This window comes from Danio rerio, chromosome 7 (genome assembly GCF_049306965.1).
Source record: "Danio rerio strain Tuebingen ecotype United States chromosome 7, GRCz12tu, whole genome shotgun sequence".
Classification (NCBI taxonomy): Eukaryota; Metazoa; Chordata; class Actinopteri; order Cypriniformes; family Danionidae; genus Danio; species Danio rerio.
Window position 1 is genome coordinate 66,234,901 of NC_133182.1, and position 20,403 is coordinate 66,255,303.

The 20,403-nt window shown below is 37.9% G+C and overlaps 1 protein-coding gene across 1 annotated transcript; it reads left to right on the forward strand.

Annotated features, from left to right (window-relative positions):
• The first annotated feature begins 12,429 nt into the window (after positions 1-12,429).
• On the forward strand, positions 12,430-17,175 carry LOC103908683 (uncharacterized). The gene is made up of 2 exons (XM_021478009.2): positions 12,430-12,524; positions 12,728-17,175. Exon 2 carries the CDS (start codon positions 12,888-12,890, stop codon positions 17,043-17,045), a length of 4,158 nt encoding a protein of 1,385 aa, XP_021333684.1. The 5' UTR covers positions 12,430-12,524; positions 12,728-12,887; the 3' UTR covers positions 17,046-17,175.
• The last annotated feature ends 3,228 nt before the right edge of the window (positions 17,176-20,403 follow it).

Here is a 20,403-nt window from a genome sequence, read left to right on the forward strand (position 1 = left end):
TTTTGAGCTGTTGACAATCATATATATGTCTCACACTGCTAAAAATACTATAAGAACACATATGTTTCACAAAAAAAGTGAAAATTGGTTGTTTTTGCGTTTTTTTTAGTACCTTTTGACGTCTCTAAGTGTCCTGCATTTATTCATGAGAAACACTTGGTTCTAACCAATCAGAGCACTCTATTGTGCATGCGGTGAAACTTCATTAACCTCTTAAAGCTCTTTTAGGATTTCCGCCGGGATTTTGTCTACTGAAATTTAAAAGCTTCTCAAATCCACATGCAGAGGTGTAAATGCAAAAAAAAAAAAAAAAAAAAAAAAAAATTATAATTTTAAAGAAAATCCTTTGAGTTTTCATAAAACACTATTGAAAGTGTTTATTATAACACAGACAACCTATACAGTTATTTTTAACACCTAAAAAAGAGAAGCTTTTGTATTTTTTTATTATTATTTTTTATATATATATATATAAACTTAAATTTGAAAGTGCACCTTTTAGCTTTTGTGTGGTCTAAGGTGCTGTAATCAGTTTTGTTGGTCCCTGCACATGTCTGTAATCGTAGGAAAAAAGAAAAAAAAAATGTCTCTACTATAATCTATTCAAAAGTTATTGTCATCCAACTGATGAGAGGTGCTATATAAGCCACAGGGATCAATCATTGTTTCCATATTTCACTATTCTGTTGTTTAATCAAACATAATTACTGTGTTAGGACCACGTCAGACATATAAATTAATTACTTTTGAATATCACCTCAACAACAGAGAAGAAATGGCCCTGAAGCCCACAGCATAAGTTAAGAAATGACAGCTGTCTGTGTTATCTGGGGCTGCTTATTGATCATAAATGTATTGTTTTCACTTCTGCGCTATGGAAACACAGCAATTTATTCTACAACTGTTTGCTATGTGAATATAATTCAGTAAAAAGAATGCTTGAACTGTATGAGCACTGGCAAGAGATTTCATTTGAGTTCTGAGCCATATGAAAAATATGAAAATGAACCAATGTTCAATACCCAGCTCGGGTATCCAAAATACTGCGTATTTAAGTGTAAATAACTTTTGTCCAGTAGGAGAAAAACTAAAGTGATGCATATGTGCATAAAATATAGCTTCGACAGTTTCAAACGATCCCACTTAAGGGGGTCAGGTGCAATGCGATCCCTTTAAATCTTAAAGCGAAATTCGATGACGTCACGGTACCAAGTCTGCGGAGTTTGAGTTGTAAAAAGCACATTAATTTAATTTAATTAAAACCTTTAATTTTATTTATTTATTTTTTTTATTTATTTTTTTTTGTAGTTCAGCAATAAAACAACAAAAAAGGTATTGTCAAATTAGAAATGACAATCTCTGTGTTCAAAGCATTCGCCCCAACCCTCTCCATCATACTCACTCTCCTCTCAGATGGAATGGTGGGCCAAATCAAAGGTTACCAACTTTGGGCCAACTTTGGCACATGGGTCTTACTTTGTGCATCCCTGGTTTAAACGCTGCAGAATGTTTATGTCTAAACAGGTCAGCTGGACTGCTGACAAAATATACTTTATTATATACAATATTTTAATAATAATTGTTTTACTTTGTTTCAGCTGACACAAAACAATTGGTGTTTCTTAAATAAAGGTATGTTAAGTTATAAAGATAAGGATATACTAAGTTTTAATTAGGTGATTTTTTTTCATACAGTGTAGCACTGGTTTAGTATTGGTATCGTGATATTTAATTTAATTTAGGTATCATATCAAAGTCAATATTTGGTATTGTGACAACACTTGTATGAATGCGCCTTTTGTCACCTTTCTGTTTTTTTATCTTGTGTCTTTTCTATTTTTTTTCCTTGTCTTTTGTTTTTCTCTCTCACTCTTGGTCAGATAATCAAAGCCATGCAGCCTTTCTGTGTTTGTACACTTCACACTTCTCCAGACTGTGATCTTGACAGAGAGCAGCCCCTCCTCTCTCTCTCACTCTGAACCACTGGAGCTTACAGTGTGCAACACATGCCTTACTGCAGGAGGTAAAGTAGGTTAAAAACTACCACTCACCTCCCAGAGGAAAACACTCTGCCTTAGGACCGAGATATGAAATGCCTTTCTGATATTTGTATTCTCAGCACAAGCCACTCATCTCAATGTACTCATTGCTACTAGAATTTCAATGATTTGGCTTATCTGAGAACTTTGTGATTTCAGCCATTTAAATATATACCCACAATAGCATTAACTTAGATAAACGTAGATGTAAAATGTAATTGATTTTGAAGGGGATTCGGCAGTAATGCATCTCTGAGGACCATTCGAAGTTTCACCAGTGGCACTGGCACGCTCTGAGATAATATAAAATGAATGGCAATTAATAGGGATGTGCACTTCAGAGCAGAGGCCCATGACTGCACATGCCTGCATACTCTCTCAGGGACATTTATCGTTCAGCACTAGGAAACACACTGCAGCGAGCTCTTAATGTAGTCTTTGAGCTTTTCATGTCTTATGTGCTGTGGTTTTTCAATCAGAGAGAATGAGGAGGGGGTGTAGAAGTAGATTACCACCGACAACTGTGACTGCAAGAAGAGAGAGAGAGGGAGAGAAAGAGCAAATCATTCTTTCGTCTGACCGGCGTTTAGAATAACTGATGTGATGTGGGGATTTGAAAATGAAGGAAAGAAAACGTGACAGCACTCTTCACAGAGATAGGAATGGATTGAAACGCGAGAGGGGGAAAGACAGGAGAGACGAAGGGAAAAATACAAAATACCTCTGCGCAACGAAGCCGGTTTGTCACTTAGTCACACTTGCTGGCTGTGAGGTACAGCTGAAAGAGATCTGGCCCGGCATCTCTTTTGGGTATGTGAACAACTGAAAGTGTTACGCACACTACCCTCGTATTCCAAGGCTAAAAAGCAAGTGCATGCATGAGTCTCATTGGTGCATATTGATGCATTTGAAATGTTTTCCATCAAAAACCTTGCCATGTATATGATTACAATTACACTTTCAGTGCAAATGTGGGTGTGTTGTAAAAGATAGTGTCACATTTTAGTGTTAAATGTATGTACTGTAAGCTGTAAACATGAAGCAGTCAACAGGGCTCTATGTTCGGTCTCCTGCATTCATCAACATGAGTATTCAACAGACAGTGGTATCCCATCACTGCATGCTTTCTCCATTTCCAAAGGAAAAATCATATTAGTTTTGTCACACCACCACCATTTCACCCCTACTAGTCTCTTGTTGTACAATCTGGATTTGCTTTGTCTTTGATATAACCTGAAAGAGACAGCCCAGAGAAGCGTAACATTTCTCTTTTTTGTCTTCTTAAGGTTGTTTTCCTTGGAGAGGAACCATCCAGTGTATTTTTTACTAAACTCTGACAAGTGCCCATCAATATCAACATGCTTTGAAGGATGGCTCAAACTGTGATTCTCATGTGTGGTTAAAAGGGTTATTTTCTAGAGCTCAAACAGTAGAGCAGGGTAATAACAGCACCAAGGTCAAGGGCTTGATTCCTTGGGAATGCATGAAGTGATGAAAGTCGCTTTGAATTTGAACATCTGTCAGATAAATGTCAGATGATTTTTTTTATTATTATTTTTTTTTATTAATATTATTTGTATTTGCTATGAGATTTGAAAGGCCAAATGCATAAAAAAAATAATTTTGTGCAGCATCATGTTGCATTCAGAGATAAGTGCTGCTATACACTTGATGCAAATCAGCGTAAATGTGTTTTAGCATGGCGGACGTATCATTTTCATGTTGTGTGCCTCATTGTTTAAATAGCAAATACATATGCACCTATTTGTGCAGCCATGAGAGTGCTGGTCTAAAAGAGATGTGTGTTTAGGCACATTGTTGCAATGTCAACATTTTGAGGCAGCTAATTAGATTATGCCAAATGAACAAAGTCATTTGTAAATAAAGTCAATGGTGCAGGTATATAAAAAAAAAAAAAAAAAAAAAAATATATATATATATATATATATATATATATATATATATATATATATATATATATATATATATATATATATATATATATATAACCATTATAAAACTGTTAAGTGACTTTCTATGTAAATTTCTCTCTTTTGTGCGTTGCAGTACTGTGTTTATACCATAGTAATTGTAGTGTGTTGAGTGTGAGATGGGACGTGCATATCAGGAATGTGTGTATTTTGTCTTGGCCACACTTTGTATAATCCTCAGTTAAATTTTTTGTTTTTTCTACTGCAGATTTGTTCAATGAACAGAAATGACATTTTTCATTATCACAAACACAACAGCAATCTTATAGTGATTGTGCTGCTTTGGGTTATATATTGTGATCTCCCGATAGCAACAGAGAAACACTGGGGCATCTCTGTAGACTGATGGCATATCATGCCGTTCAGCCTTATAATCTTAAAATGTGAGCAAAAACGGTTTCTGTTGTTCTGACGTCACCTGCAGATGTGAATGTATGGCGGAAGTAGTTGCTCCTACTAAAGGATTTTGAGACTGTGCTTTATCTTCTTTTTTATATACACAGTAATACTATTCAACTGTTGAATAAACACAATTTCACACTTGTAGCAGTGCGATGTGGTTGTACATTGTCACTGGCGAAACAACTCACGCCTTCCATGAGGGCCGATATACAGCCATTTTACACCACATATTACACCATTTTTTTTTTCAATAAGTTTTTCAATGAGTGCCCTATGAAGTGTTCAAATAACACCTTTTGTGGAATATACATAATGAAAGGTTAGTAAAACTGATTGATTGCAGGTAAGATTGTAATGTCATTTGTGTTACGACCTCAAAAATGTCTAGGGCTGAAGTCGAACATAAAAATTATAGAGAAAATAAATAAACAGTTAGTAGTCACGATAGTAGTCACGATAGATCTTTGTGTTACCACTTGCTGGCTTTTAACCACTTGCTTAGTCAATCTCTCTCTCATAAAACCGCATTCTACATAATACACTAAGCCTGAAACCTCAGTGAAGCAGCTCAGCTTTCATTCGTTTATAGCTCTAAATTAGCAACGGAGGCTTGGGCTCATTTGTTAAAGTCTAAACTTAAGATCTAAATCCATGACGGAAGAAAAGAAAATAGTACCATACATGCTTTTTATAAGACACTGCAGTGTTGTTTATTTACTTATGCCTTCAAACTAATGTATAAGTGCAATACCCCACAACAAGGGAAACAGCTACTATATACAGTTAAAGTCAGAATTAGTAGGACCCCTTTGATTTCTTTATATATATATATATATATATATATGTGTGTGTGTGTGTGTGTGTGTGTGTGTGTGTGTGTGTGTATATATATATATATATATATATATATATATATATATATATATATATATATATATATATATATATATATATATATATATATATATATATATTTCAAATGCTATTTAAAAGAGTAAGGACATTTTTTACAGTATGTCTGATGATATTTTTTTCTTCTGGAAAAAGTCTTATTTGGTTGATTTCAGACTGAAATAAAGTCATATTAGTTTTTTAAAATATATATATATATTTTAAGGTCAATATTATTAGCCCCTTTAAGCTAAATATATATATATATATATATATATATATATATATATATATATATATATATATATATATATATATATATATATATATATATATATATATATATTATTTTTTATTTTTTCTGTTTTATAATAACTTCCCTATTTACCCCAACCTGCCTAACCTTGCTTAGCCTTTAAATGTCACTTTAAGCTGTATAGAAGTGCCTTAAAAAAAAAAAAAAATCTAGTAAAATATTATGTGCTGTCAACATGGCAAAGATGTTTACAAATGTGATAAAAAAATCTGCTCTCCGTTAAACAGAAATTGGGGGTAAAAATAAACAGGGGGCTAATAATTCAAGAAGAATTATAATTCTAACTTAAACTGTAAGTAGAGTTGTGATTACACTTTTAATTTAACAAAAAACAACATGTACCCCTTAAATGTATGCAGAAGCTGTAAAGAAATCATAATAATCCATCTTAGTGAATTACACAATAAAACAGACATGCTATTTGATTGAAAAAAAAGAAAAAAGAAAAAAAAAGGCTACTCTCTCTTCCTGCGATTTGATCTATTCTAACTTGTGTTTACAGATGTAATTATGGTGAAATATTCAAAACATCCAGTACTAGCTTCATATAACCTGTTATTTCTATTGATCTGAGTACGCGAGGCCAGAAAAACCAAGGACTAGAAAAAGAATTCAATCATTGGGTAAACAAAACACACACACAAAAACACACTTACTTGTGTATATCCAAGGTGTTCCTTGCCCCCTGCAATGTCACATATCATCGACAAAGTTATTTTTTTCTCTCTTTTCTCTCAACCCTATGTGGGAAAGACTATCTCCATACCTATCCTGGGGTCATTGGTTGTGTGTGGAATATAAAGAATTGTTGTCTTCTCGTCTATACAAATATACCTTCCCTTTTCCATAGGATTTTGAACACCTCAATCAAAATTTGCTCAAGGATGCCTCTGAAGCACATTGACACGTTAATTCACAGTTAATGTGTGCGGTGTTAGCTTTAAACCACATATTGTAATGGGCAAAGGAGAAAACACACAGTCATCACCTTCCAACACACAGATTAACCTTTTTTTTTATTCTTTGAAGGTCATGGGCAAGAATCTAGATGAACTATCCACACTAAACAGATTGAACATGACTGAGTTGACAGTACAATTCAAATCAGCAAAACGTTGGAGGAAACCTCCAGTGATCGTGCTCCTCGTAACAAAACAACAGGTCGATAAGCTTCCACAAGAGAAAATAAAGTGTTTCTCAACACCATTTCATCCCAAAACAGATAAATCGTCACATCAGGGGGTTCGGCAGATTGATTCTCAGAGTACACTGCTCAAAGTTCTGTGGCAATGCTAAACCATTAGACGTCCGCGTGATCTATGAAAACACAGGCAAGCATCTATCACCCGTATGCAACCTCAGCCCATTGTTATGCCTCAGCTATTTTACAGGTTCGCCTCTAATACGTTTACCCGCTCACGTGAAGAATGACCAAACAGTTTCGCACAGCCAGAGCGATCACTCATCAGCAATATCTCCAAGATGAAGAATCAGAGGCTTATTGAATTAAGCCGGTGATGACTTTTGAGACATCTCGGCATGGTCCGAGCCAGCAAACCTGATATGTCTCTCAAATAGATGAAGTGAAAGTGGCAAGGTCTGGATTTTAATATGATCTGCAAGGGTGACTCCAAGGCGCAGAATCAGCCATTGAATATCTAAATGGATTTCAAGCAACCCCTGGTATGCTCAAATAAATCTTAATTTGGCCTGTTCACAGTGCGTTTTTTTTCTCTATTTCGCCTTCTTTCTATCTGTCTGACGTACATCATATGCACAGCCGGAGATCAGGATATTAAATGCAGGAGTCATACAAGTCTCCTTCTCCCTTTCTAATTACATGCACCGTGAATTGCAGGGCTGCAGGAAAGGTTGCCTTAAGCCACGACACCCCAGAGGTTACTCCTTTATTCTTTCCCTTTTTTCCCCCTCTCTTCATTTCCTCCTAATTTCTTTCCTACCCAAAAGCTTTCTCGCCTTTGTAACGACATATTAATGTCATTAAATTAATTAGCAGGTGGGACGTTCTGAGATTTAAGGGATAATGAATTGCTAAAGTGGCTATCCTTAATGTCTCAACTTTTTCCTCTCCCAGAGGGTTTTATGTGTAAACTTTTGCTTATTTTTCTTTTTTTTCTTCCCTGGGAAAGGACTTGCTTTTTCTCACCTCTCCTAGACAGGGCTTACATATGGCTGTGTGCTAAATGGACTAAAAGCCAGGAAAGTCTGAAAAGTGAGAATAAAAATCCTCTCACTTCTATATCCCCAGAGAATGCTGGGAAAACACAACAAGCTTCATGAGGCCTTTGGAGGTTTAAGCTAAAACGTTCCAATAAAACAACATTTAAAAACGCCCCCTCCTCTGACTATTTTACTGCTATTTTGTATTTCGTTTTTGGCTCCTTCTAAAAATTCGAGAATTTCTTATATTGGCAATTATAGGCGTAAAAAATGGGTTTTCTGATGATTATGGCAATTGTACATAACATATGACGAAAATCTGCCTTTGCAAAAGCCAGCCTGGTGAAAGGGTGGACCTTTTTTTGCAGTTATATGCCTCATTTTCTATTAAATTATGATGTTTAAATACTGTGTTTTAGTGTGTCACAATGATAGACAAAGAATGCTATCTTTTATCAGTTTAATTCAAAACAATGCACTCAATATAAGTGAGGAAGTGTCAGAGCTGTTAATCTTCTTTAACAGCTTGTAATGTGAACATCTTGTGTTAGCGATTTAACATATAGTTCTTGAGAACATCAGCAGGTGAGTATACAGACAGCGTTTATCAGGCAATCAGGAGATCTTCTAGTAAACACCATAAGAGAAAACACTTCCCTTGATCAGTGTGAAGGATTCATAAGGCACATAAGGAACATCCATGGAAGAAGAGAAGCTGAAGGAGTGAAGGTGAAGACAACCATCTGACTTCAATACCAGCTGATGAGTGAGAGGATAAGGTGAGCTTTTATAGTGCCCTTGATGTCGGGGAACAGGTGCAGGTGATTAGATGGCCAATGAGGGTTCATGGGATTGGATGGATGTAGTTTGTGAGGTGACTGGGTGAGCAGGGGTGTGACATAGTGTCTGTTTTCAATATGCATACGGTCTTGCTTCTTCGTGTTCTCGTGTAATGTCATCATCTACTGCCAAACTTCAGTTCTAATACTCAAGACCGCAAGAACAGGAACACAAACTTTGTGTTCTTGAAATCGAGGACGCACCGATGCAGACTTGAGCACAAATCTCACTCTAGAAGTCCCAGAAGTCATTGCGACTGGAGGTGGGAAGCGCAGTATTTTATTTAGATTTATTATTAAAGTTCAGAGATATAACTTATTTACCTCAGGAGTTTTCCTAAATGAAACAGTGAAAGTAAACTCTATCATTAAAATCTTAATAATCTAATAATAAACACATTAAGGTTGTTTGTTTGCTAAAATATGTGTTATTTGTATTGTGCAACATATATTTATAATGTTTTTATGCATAGTATATATTTTGAAAATGGTAAAAACAATAAATCATTGTATGAAGGCTGTCCTGTTTAAATAATTTTCCATTTAAAATACGTGAAGGTCACTTGACCATCAGGAACACAACATCTAATTTCTCACAAGAGGCGTTTTCTGTTCTTGTGGTCTCCTGAGTTCGTTCTTCTGAGGACACCTGGCAAGACCGGTCTCCACAAGAACGCAAGACCGTTTTCTGCGTTGTTGGATTTAAGAAGTAGTAGTCGGTTACACTTTAAGCACAAATTTTAGCTGAACTAGATTGTCAGATGTTTCCTGGAGATATGTTGCAGCTGTAAGGGCATCCCCTGCATAATGTGCTGGATAAGTTGGCGGATCATTCGGCAGCGATGACCCAGGATTAATAAAGGGACTAAGCCGAAAAGAAAATCAATGAATGAATGATTGTCAGATGGTCATCATAAACACACATTATAATGTACCAAAAATATTTCCTAAATATTTACAATTAAAAATATGAAAATACTTATTTTTAAAAGACAAATTTACTATTTCATTAATAATTAGAAAAAAAAAAAAGTTAAAGTCTGTTGCCTGTTGTCATTGTCAAATAACAAAGTAACCACAGTTAAGTCAGAATATATATATATATATATATATATATATATATATATATATATATATATATATATATATATATATATATATATATATATATATATATATTTTTTAGCCTCTCTTGTAAAATTCATGGATGACAACAACAGCCAAACGATTGTTCAAATAATTGTTATTCAAAACGTTTTTGTTTTTTTTTTTGGTTCAAGAATAAGGTCCAAGATTTTTATCAATTAATTTATTTTCTTTTGGGCTTAATCCCTTTATTATCCCGGGGTCGCCGAAGCCACCTTATACAGCATATGTTTTAAGCAGCGAATGCCCTTCCAGCCACAACAAATCACTGGGAAACATCCATACACACTCATTCACACATATACACTACGAATAATTTAGCTTATTCAATTCACCTGTACTGCATGTTATATATACTTGTGTCGAAACCGGAGCACCCAGAGGAAACTCACGCCACACAGGGAGACATGCAAACTCCACACAGATATGCCAACTGACCAAGCCGAGCCTCTCGAACCAGCGACCTTCTTGCTGTGAGTCGATTGTTCTACCCACTCTGCCACCATTTCCTCAGTTACATGCCTAATATTTTCTTAGTGGCTCATTATTTTTCATATGGCATGTCATACTATGCCTACAACTACAAAGATATATTTTAATTCTTGGTGATTACTGGTCGATAAGATAGGGAAAAAAGTGGCTAAGCCATTTCATGGTCTCTGCTTCTGAAATTAAGGTTCAAGGTCATTGTGTGGTGCTGAAGCTATTAGCTTGTAAAATGAAGCAAGCGCTGCGCTAAGATGATCTACATGTACACACACAAACAGATGGCTGAGTTTCCCATTAAACAGACATGAGATAATCTTCTCAGCTTGACCATGGAGCAATCATATGGGACTCCACCAAATGGAGCCATTGTACAAACTGTGCCTGGTAGAGGGAAATTAAACTATTAAAGCGAGCGAGGAAAGCCCTGATGTGTGATTTGTTGCTTATGTGTGTCAGTAAGTGTAAGCAGGACTCTCTGTGTGGTATTCTGCCATAATTACCAACCACATCAATGAGACGGGTCTTGCCACAGTGCTGACAAAAGACTGTCATGTACTACATTCAAATGTACATTCAGATGACAGAGAAATTACATGGACGCACATGGGGCGATGACACACGCACAAACAAAAGACTAATTCACCAACACCCGGCCTTCTATCTAGCATCACTAGGCTCGATAGTATTTTCGCTCATAAAAGAAATAATCCCTTCCTTGATTAGAGCCATTTCCCAGGTTTACATGACCAGCCTGAATGGAAAGGCAGTGGAGGCTGCAGTTTGTAATTTTCCAGTCCAGGAGTCCATCTACTGCGCAATAATAATCTGTGGTTTGTTATGGGTAAATGAAGAACTCCAGAGTGGTATTAAGGAGACCTGGGAAGCGGGGTTAATGGACGGTCATGGGGACTCGGATCGAAGCTGGAAAACGAAGCGCTTTAGTTTCCCACTGTTACAGAAGAGTGGCACTGTGGGTATTAGTGAAACTCCTTTGGAAATTCCTGGTAAATGACCAGAAAATGCACATATTGGCTTTAGTTAATTTCCTTTTTGAGTAGGTGAATGTGTTGCATGTTTTATGGTTGCCTGGACTAAGACTAATGTGTCCCTTAAAAAAAAAAAAAAAGTGCAGTTTAGCATAATCTAGAAAAAGTCAATAGTATTTATGGAAATAACAAAAAAAAAAAAAAAAAAAAAAAAGAAAAGAAAAAAAAATGGACTGAATGTTTTTGGCTAATAAACTGCTTTATTATTGGATGAAAATGTATTTATTATAAATTATTTATGTAAAATTTCTGCTTTTTTAAGTTCAGTTTCCAGAATTTCAAAAATTTACTTAGCAGACATGAGAGTAAACCATAAATGTGCAAGTCACAAGCAAGTGTTGAGTCGTAACCTTCAAGTCTTCAACCAAGACAAGTCATTTTTTGTCAGATTTATGTCAAGTTTTAGCTTGGATCTAGCAAGTCACTTTCAAGTCAATCATTTATTATTATTATTATTATTTTTTTTTTTTGTAGATTTTTCTTTTATTACAAATGATCTGATTGTGGATGTTTGGTTATATTAGGCGGATACAATGTAGTGTAAAATAATAATAATACTTAAAAGTCACTTAATATACTTGGGCAGCCATTAAAATAATATAATATAATATAATATAATATAATATAATATAATATAATATAATATAATATAATATAATATAAATTTTGATTAGCCAATAAGCTAAAAACAGCAGAACTATCTTTGTAACTTATAATTTTTGATGTGATTTGAAGTGTTGAATGAATGTAGAAGTAGTAGTAATTGAATTGTTGATTTTTGAGATGCATGCTTTGCATGTTGCTGATCTTTTCTTTTTGGCATTGTATTGCTTGTAATCTTTAAACCCGAATTGAAATATCTTTGGCGGAGCGCCTTTCATTTTCTGTCATCATCTGATGGCCAAATAGCAAATTAATTGTGTTGCCCTTTAAGAAGTTTCACTTTAAAATATCTTCTTTAAATATTTTATATACATATTTCCTTTGTTAAAATGTGAAATTCATAATTTATTTAATTAATCTACTTCGTGTGTAAAAAGGAATACTTTTATTTTGCATTATATCATACTTCCTGTTTAGTCACTTCCTGTTAGTGTTCCTGGCTCTTTGTGGAAGCCATGTCAGACATGCGCTCTCTCGGACAATCTAAGCCATCCGCTTAAACTCATCATAGAGGCAATGCCGTAAGTTTATGTTTTGCACATTAGACATGTTGAAGACTTTATATTAGTGATTATTTTGTAAAAAATACAACGTTTAATAACTTTGTTTGCTAGTGTAATTCCTACTGCAGGGAGAACTGTAGTCTGTTTATGTTATGTATATGTGAGTGGAAATACCTGTCAAAACTCAATTTCTGAGAATTGTTTTGTTATTTTTGTTGCAGTTTTCACCATAAATGCTAATAAGAAGAGTGACAGTAAATGATCAAACTTGCTACGACTCTGTCTTCATTGGCTATGGTTTAACTCTGTGTTTAGTCAGTCACAACACACTGCACGAGAACACTACAGTGAAAAGGCAGCTTTGATGTGAAAGTGGTCAAGATGTCCGCAAGCAGCAAGTCGTCTGTGCGCAGTGCTAGAAGTGGCAAGTCATCTGCTTCATCAGAGAGTGTAACCCGTGCTCGGGCCAGAGCCGAAGCTGCTAAAGTCAGAGCATCATACGCTAGCCAAGAGGCTAAACTGAAGATAGAAAAGGCCACAAGAGAAGCGCAAAATCAGCTAGAAACAGTAAAATTAGACACTGAACTGGAAGTGTTAACACTACAACGAGAAGCTGATGTAGCTGCTGTTGAGGCACAAGTACTGGAAGATGCTGAAATAGAAATGCATGCTGCAGCTGAAAAAGAAGAATCCGAAGAGAAAGTAAAAATTGAACGCACAAGTGAATATGTAAATTCTCAATTAAACCTTACAAGTCATTTACCCTCTGCAAGCTTTTCAGCCTTGCCTAACGCTCCAGCATCTCATGCTGACAACAGCTTCATAACATGGAGTCCTCCATTAAAAGACCCTCCACATAAACAATCTATTAATGACAAGCCAAAGTATCAGGATGCTGATTTTGTACACTTACCTGCTGCAAACCTGTCTAGTCCATCCACGGGTATTATAAAATCTGAAGTTGACAGGACAAACCCCTCTATGAACATACATGCGAAGCCATATATTCCTCAGTGCATTCCTCAAACTAGCACGCCACCCCAGGCAGAGCCTTTGGCGCAGTATTTAGCACGACGTGATCTTGTTTGTTCAGGACTGTACCAATTTGACGATAAGCCTGAGAATTATCGATCATGGTGTTCTTCATTCACAAGTGCAGCTCGTGAAGTTAACCTCACAGCAACCCAGGAACTGGACCTCATGACTAAATGGCTTGGGAGGGAATCTGGTGAAATGGTGAGGCGCATCCGTTCAGTGCATGTCAGCAATCCCAATCTTGCATTGTATAAGGCATGGGAAAGACTACGGGAGTGCTATGCTGCACCAGAAATCATTGAAAGGTCACTATTTCAGCGCTTGGACAGTTTTCCTCGGATCACAGCTAAAGACCACATCAAATTACGTGAACTCGGAGATTTGCTTATGGAAATCCAAGGTGCTAAAGAAGATGGTTATCTCACAAGCCTATTGTACCTTGACACCTCACGTGGGATTGCACCAATTGTAGATAAACTTCCGTATGGGCTTCAGGACAAATGGGTGACTTCGGGGTCATGGTATAAAGAAAGTCATGGCCGTTTTCCTCCATTTGACTATTTTTGCAGCTTTGTGTGTCATGAAGCGAAGAAGCGAAATGACCCTAGCTTTATGTATCAAAGCAGTGCTATGACAACTGTTAAATCAGACAAATTCACTGGGAAAAGTTTTCACACCAACAAACCCATCTCTGTTCACAAAACAGATGTGTGTGCAGTCAAGGAAGACCCTAACAAAATCTGTCCATTACACAATAAACCACACCCATTGAAAAAATGCAGAACATTCAGAAACAAACTCCTTGATGACAGAAAAGCCTTCCTTAAGGAGAAAGGAATATGTTTTAAATGCTGTTCCTCAATTTCTCATCACGCCAAGGAATGTAAGTCTTTTGTGAAATGTTTTGAATGCAACAGCACTAATCATGATACAGCGATGCACCCTGGCCCGTCGCCTCAAGTAGTCAAATCTCTTCCACCATCACAAGAGGACGGCGGGGAGGGAGAGGATAATTCTGATATGACGTCTGTCAATACAAGCTGCACGGAGGTTTGTGGTCCTGGTCAGTGGGGTCGCTCATGTTCAAAAATCTGCCTTGTAAAGCTGTACCCAAAGGGTAACAAGGACATGGCCATAAAAGCCTATGTAATTCTGGATGACCAGAGCAACCGTTCATTAGCCAGACCAGAATTCTTTGAGCTGTTCAATTTGGAGAGTGAGCCGTTCACATATAATCTTAGAACTTGCTCTGGAACTGTAGAAACATCTGGCAGGAAAGCAGAAGGATTCCAGATTGAGTCTCTGGATGGCAGAGTTCTCATATCTCTTCCACCACTCATTGAGTGTCATGAAATCATGAACAATCGGTTTGAAATTCCAACTCCAAATGCAGTTCTTCACCAGCCTCATCTACGACACATTGCCAAGTACATTCCAGACCTAGAACCAGAAGCAGAAATACTTTTGCTGCTAGGAAGAGATGTGATTAGAGCACACAAGGTCAGGCAGCAGGTCAACGGACCAAACAACGCCCCCAGGTTTGCTCAACGTCTGGACCTGGGATGGGTGGTAATAGGAGAGGTGTGCCTGGGTAATGTACACAAGCCCACAGTTAACACATTTAAAACCAGTGTCCTGGAAACTGGTCGTCACTCAATTTTTCAACCCTGTACAAGCTTTATGCAGGTCAGAGAGAAACAACAGAGCAGTGTGTTTAAAAAGGCAACTGAGATGACACTTGGACAGACAGTGTTTTGCAAAACCGAGCATGACAATAAACCTGCCCCTTCTGTGGAGGACACAACCTTCTTGAAAATTATGGACACAAATGTCTTCAGAAATGAATCTAACAGCTGGGTAGCTCCTCTACCATTCAGAGAACCACGCCAACGCTTGCCAAACAACAAGGAGCAAGCTATTAATCGATTCTCAAGCCTGCAACGAACCCTCAAGAGAAAACCTGAGATGCAGCAACAGTATGTGGAATTCATGGAAAAGATCTTTACCAACGGACATGCTGAGGTAGCACCACCACTAAAAGAAGAGGATGAGTGCTGGTATCTTCCCACATTTGGGGTCTACCACCCCCAAAAACCCAATCAGATCAGAGTGGTTTTCGATTCTAGTGCTTGTTACTCTGGTGTCTCTCTCAATGATGTGCTCCTCACTGGCCCTGACCTGAATAATTCCCTTGTTGGTGTCCTGCTACGTTTTCGGAAAGAGAGGGTTGCAATCCTAGCTGATATTCAGCAAATGTTTCATTGTTTTTTGGTGCGTGATGATCACCGCAACTTTCTCCGTTTCCTATGGTACAAGGACAACGATGTCAACAAGGAAATTATTGAGTATCGAATGAATGTCCACGTCTTCGGCAATCGTCCATCACCTGCCGTGGCAATTTACGGACTACGGAGAGCCATCAGAGAAGGTGCAAAAGATCATGGTGAAGATACCATAAAGTTTGTGGAAAGACATTTCTACGTCGATGATGGTGTGGTATCTGTACCATCTGAAGCTGAGGCTATCGATTTGCTCCAACGAACACAGGCTTCATTAGCTGAGTCAAACCTACGTTTGCACAAGTTTGCTTCAAACTCTCAGATTGTTATGGAAGCTTTTCCTCCTGAAGATTGTGCTCCAGTGATTAAGGACTTAGATCTGAGTGGAGAAACTTCTCCCACACAACGGAGTTTAGGTCTGTTATGGGAGATCTCAACTGACACATTCACCTACTCCACATCCACCACTACCAAACCATTCACCCGTCGTGGAGTTCTCTCCACTGTCAACAGTGTTTTTGACCCTCTGGGTCTACTGGCACCTGTCACGATCCAGGGAAGAGCCCTTCTTAGAGAACTTACCTCTGAAAGTGCAGACTGGGACACATCCCTTCCGGAGGTCAAACTAAACAAATGGGTGGCCTGGAGAAGTTCTCTTCAAGAGCTAGAAAAGCTTCACGTCTCACGTACATACACTAAAACCTCACTAACTGAAGCAGTGCATACAGAATTGTGTGTGTTCTCTGATGCATCAACCAAGGCCATAGGTGCTGTGGCATACCTGAAAGTGCTTCAGAAAGATGGGCAAGTTGAAGTAGGGTTTGTTATGGGCAAGGCGAAACTAGCACCCCTGTCTGAACCTACGATTCCCAGGCTTGAGCTGTGTGCTGCTGTCTTAGCAGTTGAGATGGCAGATCTCATTAAGGATGAGCTAGATCTGGAATTAAATGACATAAAGTTCTTTACAGACAGCAAAGTGGTCCTTGGCTACATTTATAATGAGTCAAAGCGATTCTATGTGTATGTTCACATAGAGTCCAGCGCATCCGACAGTCCTCAAGACCTGAGCAATGGCACTATGTACGTACTGAGGAAAATCCAGCAGATCATGCGTCGCGATCCTTACCTGCATCATGCCTGGCGCAGACTTCCTGGTTCACCGGTCCCTCCTTCCTTCAACAGCCACCTGCAGAAAAAACAAAATCAAGTAAAATGTTTGAGCTAATTGAGCCTGAGAATGATGCAGAAATTCGTCCTCAAATCCAAACATGTGCTACTTACCTGGAGGAAGCTGGACTTATATCTACCAGATTTCAAAGATTCTCCACCTTCACCTCTTTAGTAAGAGGAGTAGCGCTTCTAGTTCATGTCGCAAAATCCTTCAAACACTCAAACCAAAACAGCAACTGCAAGGGTTGGCACAAATGTGACTTACCACGTACTCCAGATGAGATGGACCAAGCAAGGAATGTTGTACTGAAAGCAACACAAAAAGCTGCATTTGCAAAAGAGCTGTCAGCACTGCTAGCTGATCAACCTGTATCCAAAAGCAGCCGCTTGCGTAAACTCAATCCAATCATGGAGAGTAATTTCATTTGTGTTGGAGGAAGATTAAAGCACTCTGAGATATCAACTGCCGAAAAGAACCCGATAATTCTCCCTAAAGAAAGCCACACATCTTTGCTGCTCATTCGACATCATCACGAGCAAGTAATACATCAAGGCCGTCATCTGACAGAGGGAGCAATCAGGGCAGCAGGACTGTGGATCTTAGGAGCCAAGTCGCTAATAAACTCAGTACTTCACAAATGTATAACCTGTCGCAAGCTGCGTGGAAAGTTTGAAGAGCAGCACATGGCGGACCTGCCATCTGAACGTCTCAAAATCTGCCCTCCCTTTACATACGTGGGGCTTGATGTATTTGGACCCTGGTCTGTCACTACCAGACGCACCAGAGGAGGACAGGCAGAGAGCAAAAGGTGGGCAATCATGTTTGGCTGTATGAGCTCGAGAGCTGTGCACATCGAGGTCATTGAATCTATGGATGCATCAAGTTGCATAAATGCTCTCAGGCGGTTCTTTGCATTAAGAGGTCCTGCAAAACAGCTCCGCTCCGATTGCGGTACTAATTTCGTTGGGGCATGCAAGGAACTTGGAATGGACAAGATGGTACAGAGGTATCTCAGCGAGCAAGGATGCAATTGGGAATTCAATCCACCTCACAGCTCGCACATGGGAGGCTCATGGGAGCGCCTGATTGGCATTGCAAGAAGAATTTTAGATTCAATGTTTCTGCAGCTAAAAGCTCGCTTAACCCATGAAGTTCTTTGCACACTACTAGCAGAAGTTACTGCTATTATTAATGCACGGCCACTCTTACCAGTGTCTGCAGACCCGCAACAACCATTCATACTTTCACCTTCAGTGCTCCTTACACAGAAAACAGGAGTTCCACCTCCCCCTGGAGATTTCTCTGACAAGGACCTGTATACAAAGCAATGGAGACAAGTTCAGGCGCTTGCAAACCAGTTCTGGACACGCTGGAGCCGTGAATACTTACCTTGCTTGCAACACAGACCGAAGTGGACAGTACCTCGCAGAAACCTTCAAGTGGGAGATCTAGTTCTGCTCAGGGATAAGCAGATAGCCCGCAACTGTTGGCCCATGGCCAGAGTCTCTGCTGTATTCCCAGGAAAGGATGGATATGTAAGAAAGGTTGAGGTTTCAACAACTGACCAAGGGAATATAAAAACCTTTCTAAGGCCCATTTCAGAGGTCGTTCTGCTTCTACCCAAAGACTGATCTGGAGATTAGTGTATGGCCCAGAAGTTCATAGTGACCTTACATAGGTCAGGCGGGGAGTGTGTTGCCCTTTAAGAAGTTTCACTTTAAAATATCTTCTTTAAATATTGTATATACATAGTTCCTTTGTTAAAATGTGAAATTCATAATTTATTTAATTAATCTACTTCGTGTGTAAAAAGGAATACTTTTATTTTGCATTATATCATACTTCCTGTTTAGTCACTTCCTGTTAGTGTTCCTGGCTCTTTGTGGAAGCCATGTCAGACATGCGCTCTCTCGGACAATCTAAGCCATCCGCTTAAACTCATCATAGAGGCAATGCCGTAAGTTTATGTTTTGCACATTAGACATGTTGAAGACTTTATATTAGTGATTATTTTGTAAAAAATACAACATTTAATAACTTTGTTTGCTAGTGTAATTCCTACTGCAGGGAGAACTGTAGTCTGTTTATGTTATGTATATGTGAGTGGAAATACCTGTCAAAACTCAATTTCTGAGAATTGTTTTGTTATTTTTGTTGCAGTTTTCACCATAAATGCTAATAAGAAGAGTGACAGTAAATGATCAAACTTGCTACGACTCTGTCTTCATTGGCTATGGTTTAACTCGGTGTTTAGTCAGTCACAACACACTGCACGAGAACACTACATTAATCTTTCTAATGAATCTAATGAATCGTTTAAAGTAGTTCTTCTTAATGAACCGATTGATCCAGTTCATCAAATCTTACTGATTCTTTTAAAATGGTTTGTATTTCCAGTAAACACTAATCCACCAATTACTTAAAGTTACTTACGTTTTAACTTGGCTGGCACTTCTTCTGACTATATCCTGAGTTATTCACTTACTTAAAAAACATCAACTCGAGTCAGGAAATTAGTTGCAGTGCTTTATTGGGAACAGTTCAGAGAACCTATATTTCAGATCGATCTGGGAAGCAATGAGCTGATAATAATGCGCAAGCGTCACTCTCTTTTTTTTTTTTTTTTTTTTTTTTAAAGAATGCATATTGTATATATCAAACGGTTATATATTTAACAAAAACAAGTTATTACAGTCAAGTTAAAGTCAAGTCTTTTTTGAATATATGTCAAGGAAGTCTCAAGGCCTAAATTTTGCGACTCAAATCTGACTCGAGGCAAGTTATATGACTTGAGTCCCTTGTCACTGGTAAATAGTACATAGAAATGAATGATCATTTCTAAAGTTTAATAAAATATAGTTATGGCCAATAGTACTGAAAAATATTTAAGGAATTTCATTCCAATCACATTGTTAATGTTCATGAAGGGTTTCGAAGGCTTTGAAAAGGAGGAATAATACACAAACCTCTTCAATGATGAATGGTTTTATTATCTTTGTATTTGCCTCTCTGTGACTCAATCTTCCCATACGTCCTTGTCAATATTGAAGTCAGTCATGATTGCACCACTCTCTCATCTCAATCTGTGCTCCCGCTACATGCTTTACCAAAGACAGCCAATCAGGAGCCACAGATCTCCTTGATGAATTCCAGTAGTCTTGAATGTCATTAAGAGACCATGACACAAGCTAGGTTTTTCATCTGGATCCACTTTTACATAAAGGTCAAGCTTACTCAAGAATTATGCAGACGACCTTTCTGGATCTTCAATTAAAATGTGGCAACCCTGGAATATAGATGGAGGAGCACAGTGAACGAAAGAATGGTTACACCAATTGTGTGCTTAGATTTAGGCAGTTTTCTCTTGAAATTGAAGTAGAAAGTGGTAGGAATGTGGGGTTCTCACCCAGTT

Coding starts and splice junctions, on each gene's coding strand:
- LOC103908683 (XM_021478009.2), top strand. CDS start 12,888: ATGTCCGCAAGCAGCAAGTCGTCTGTGCGCAGTGCTAGAAGTGGCAAG.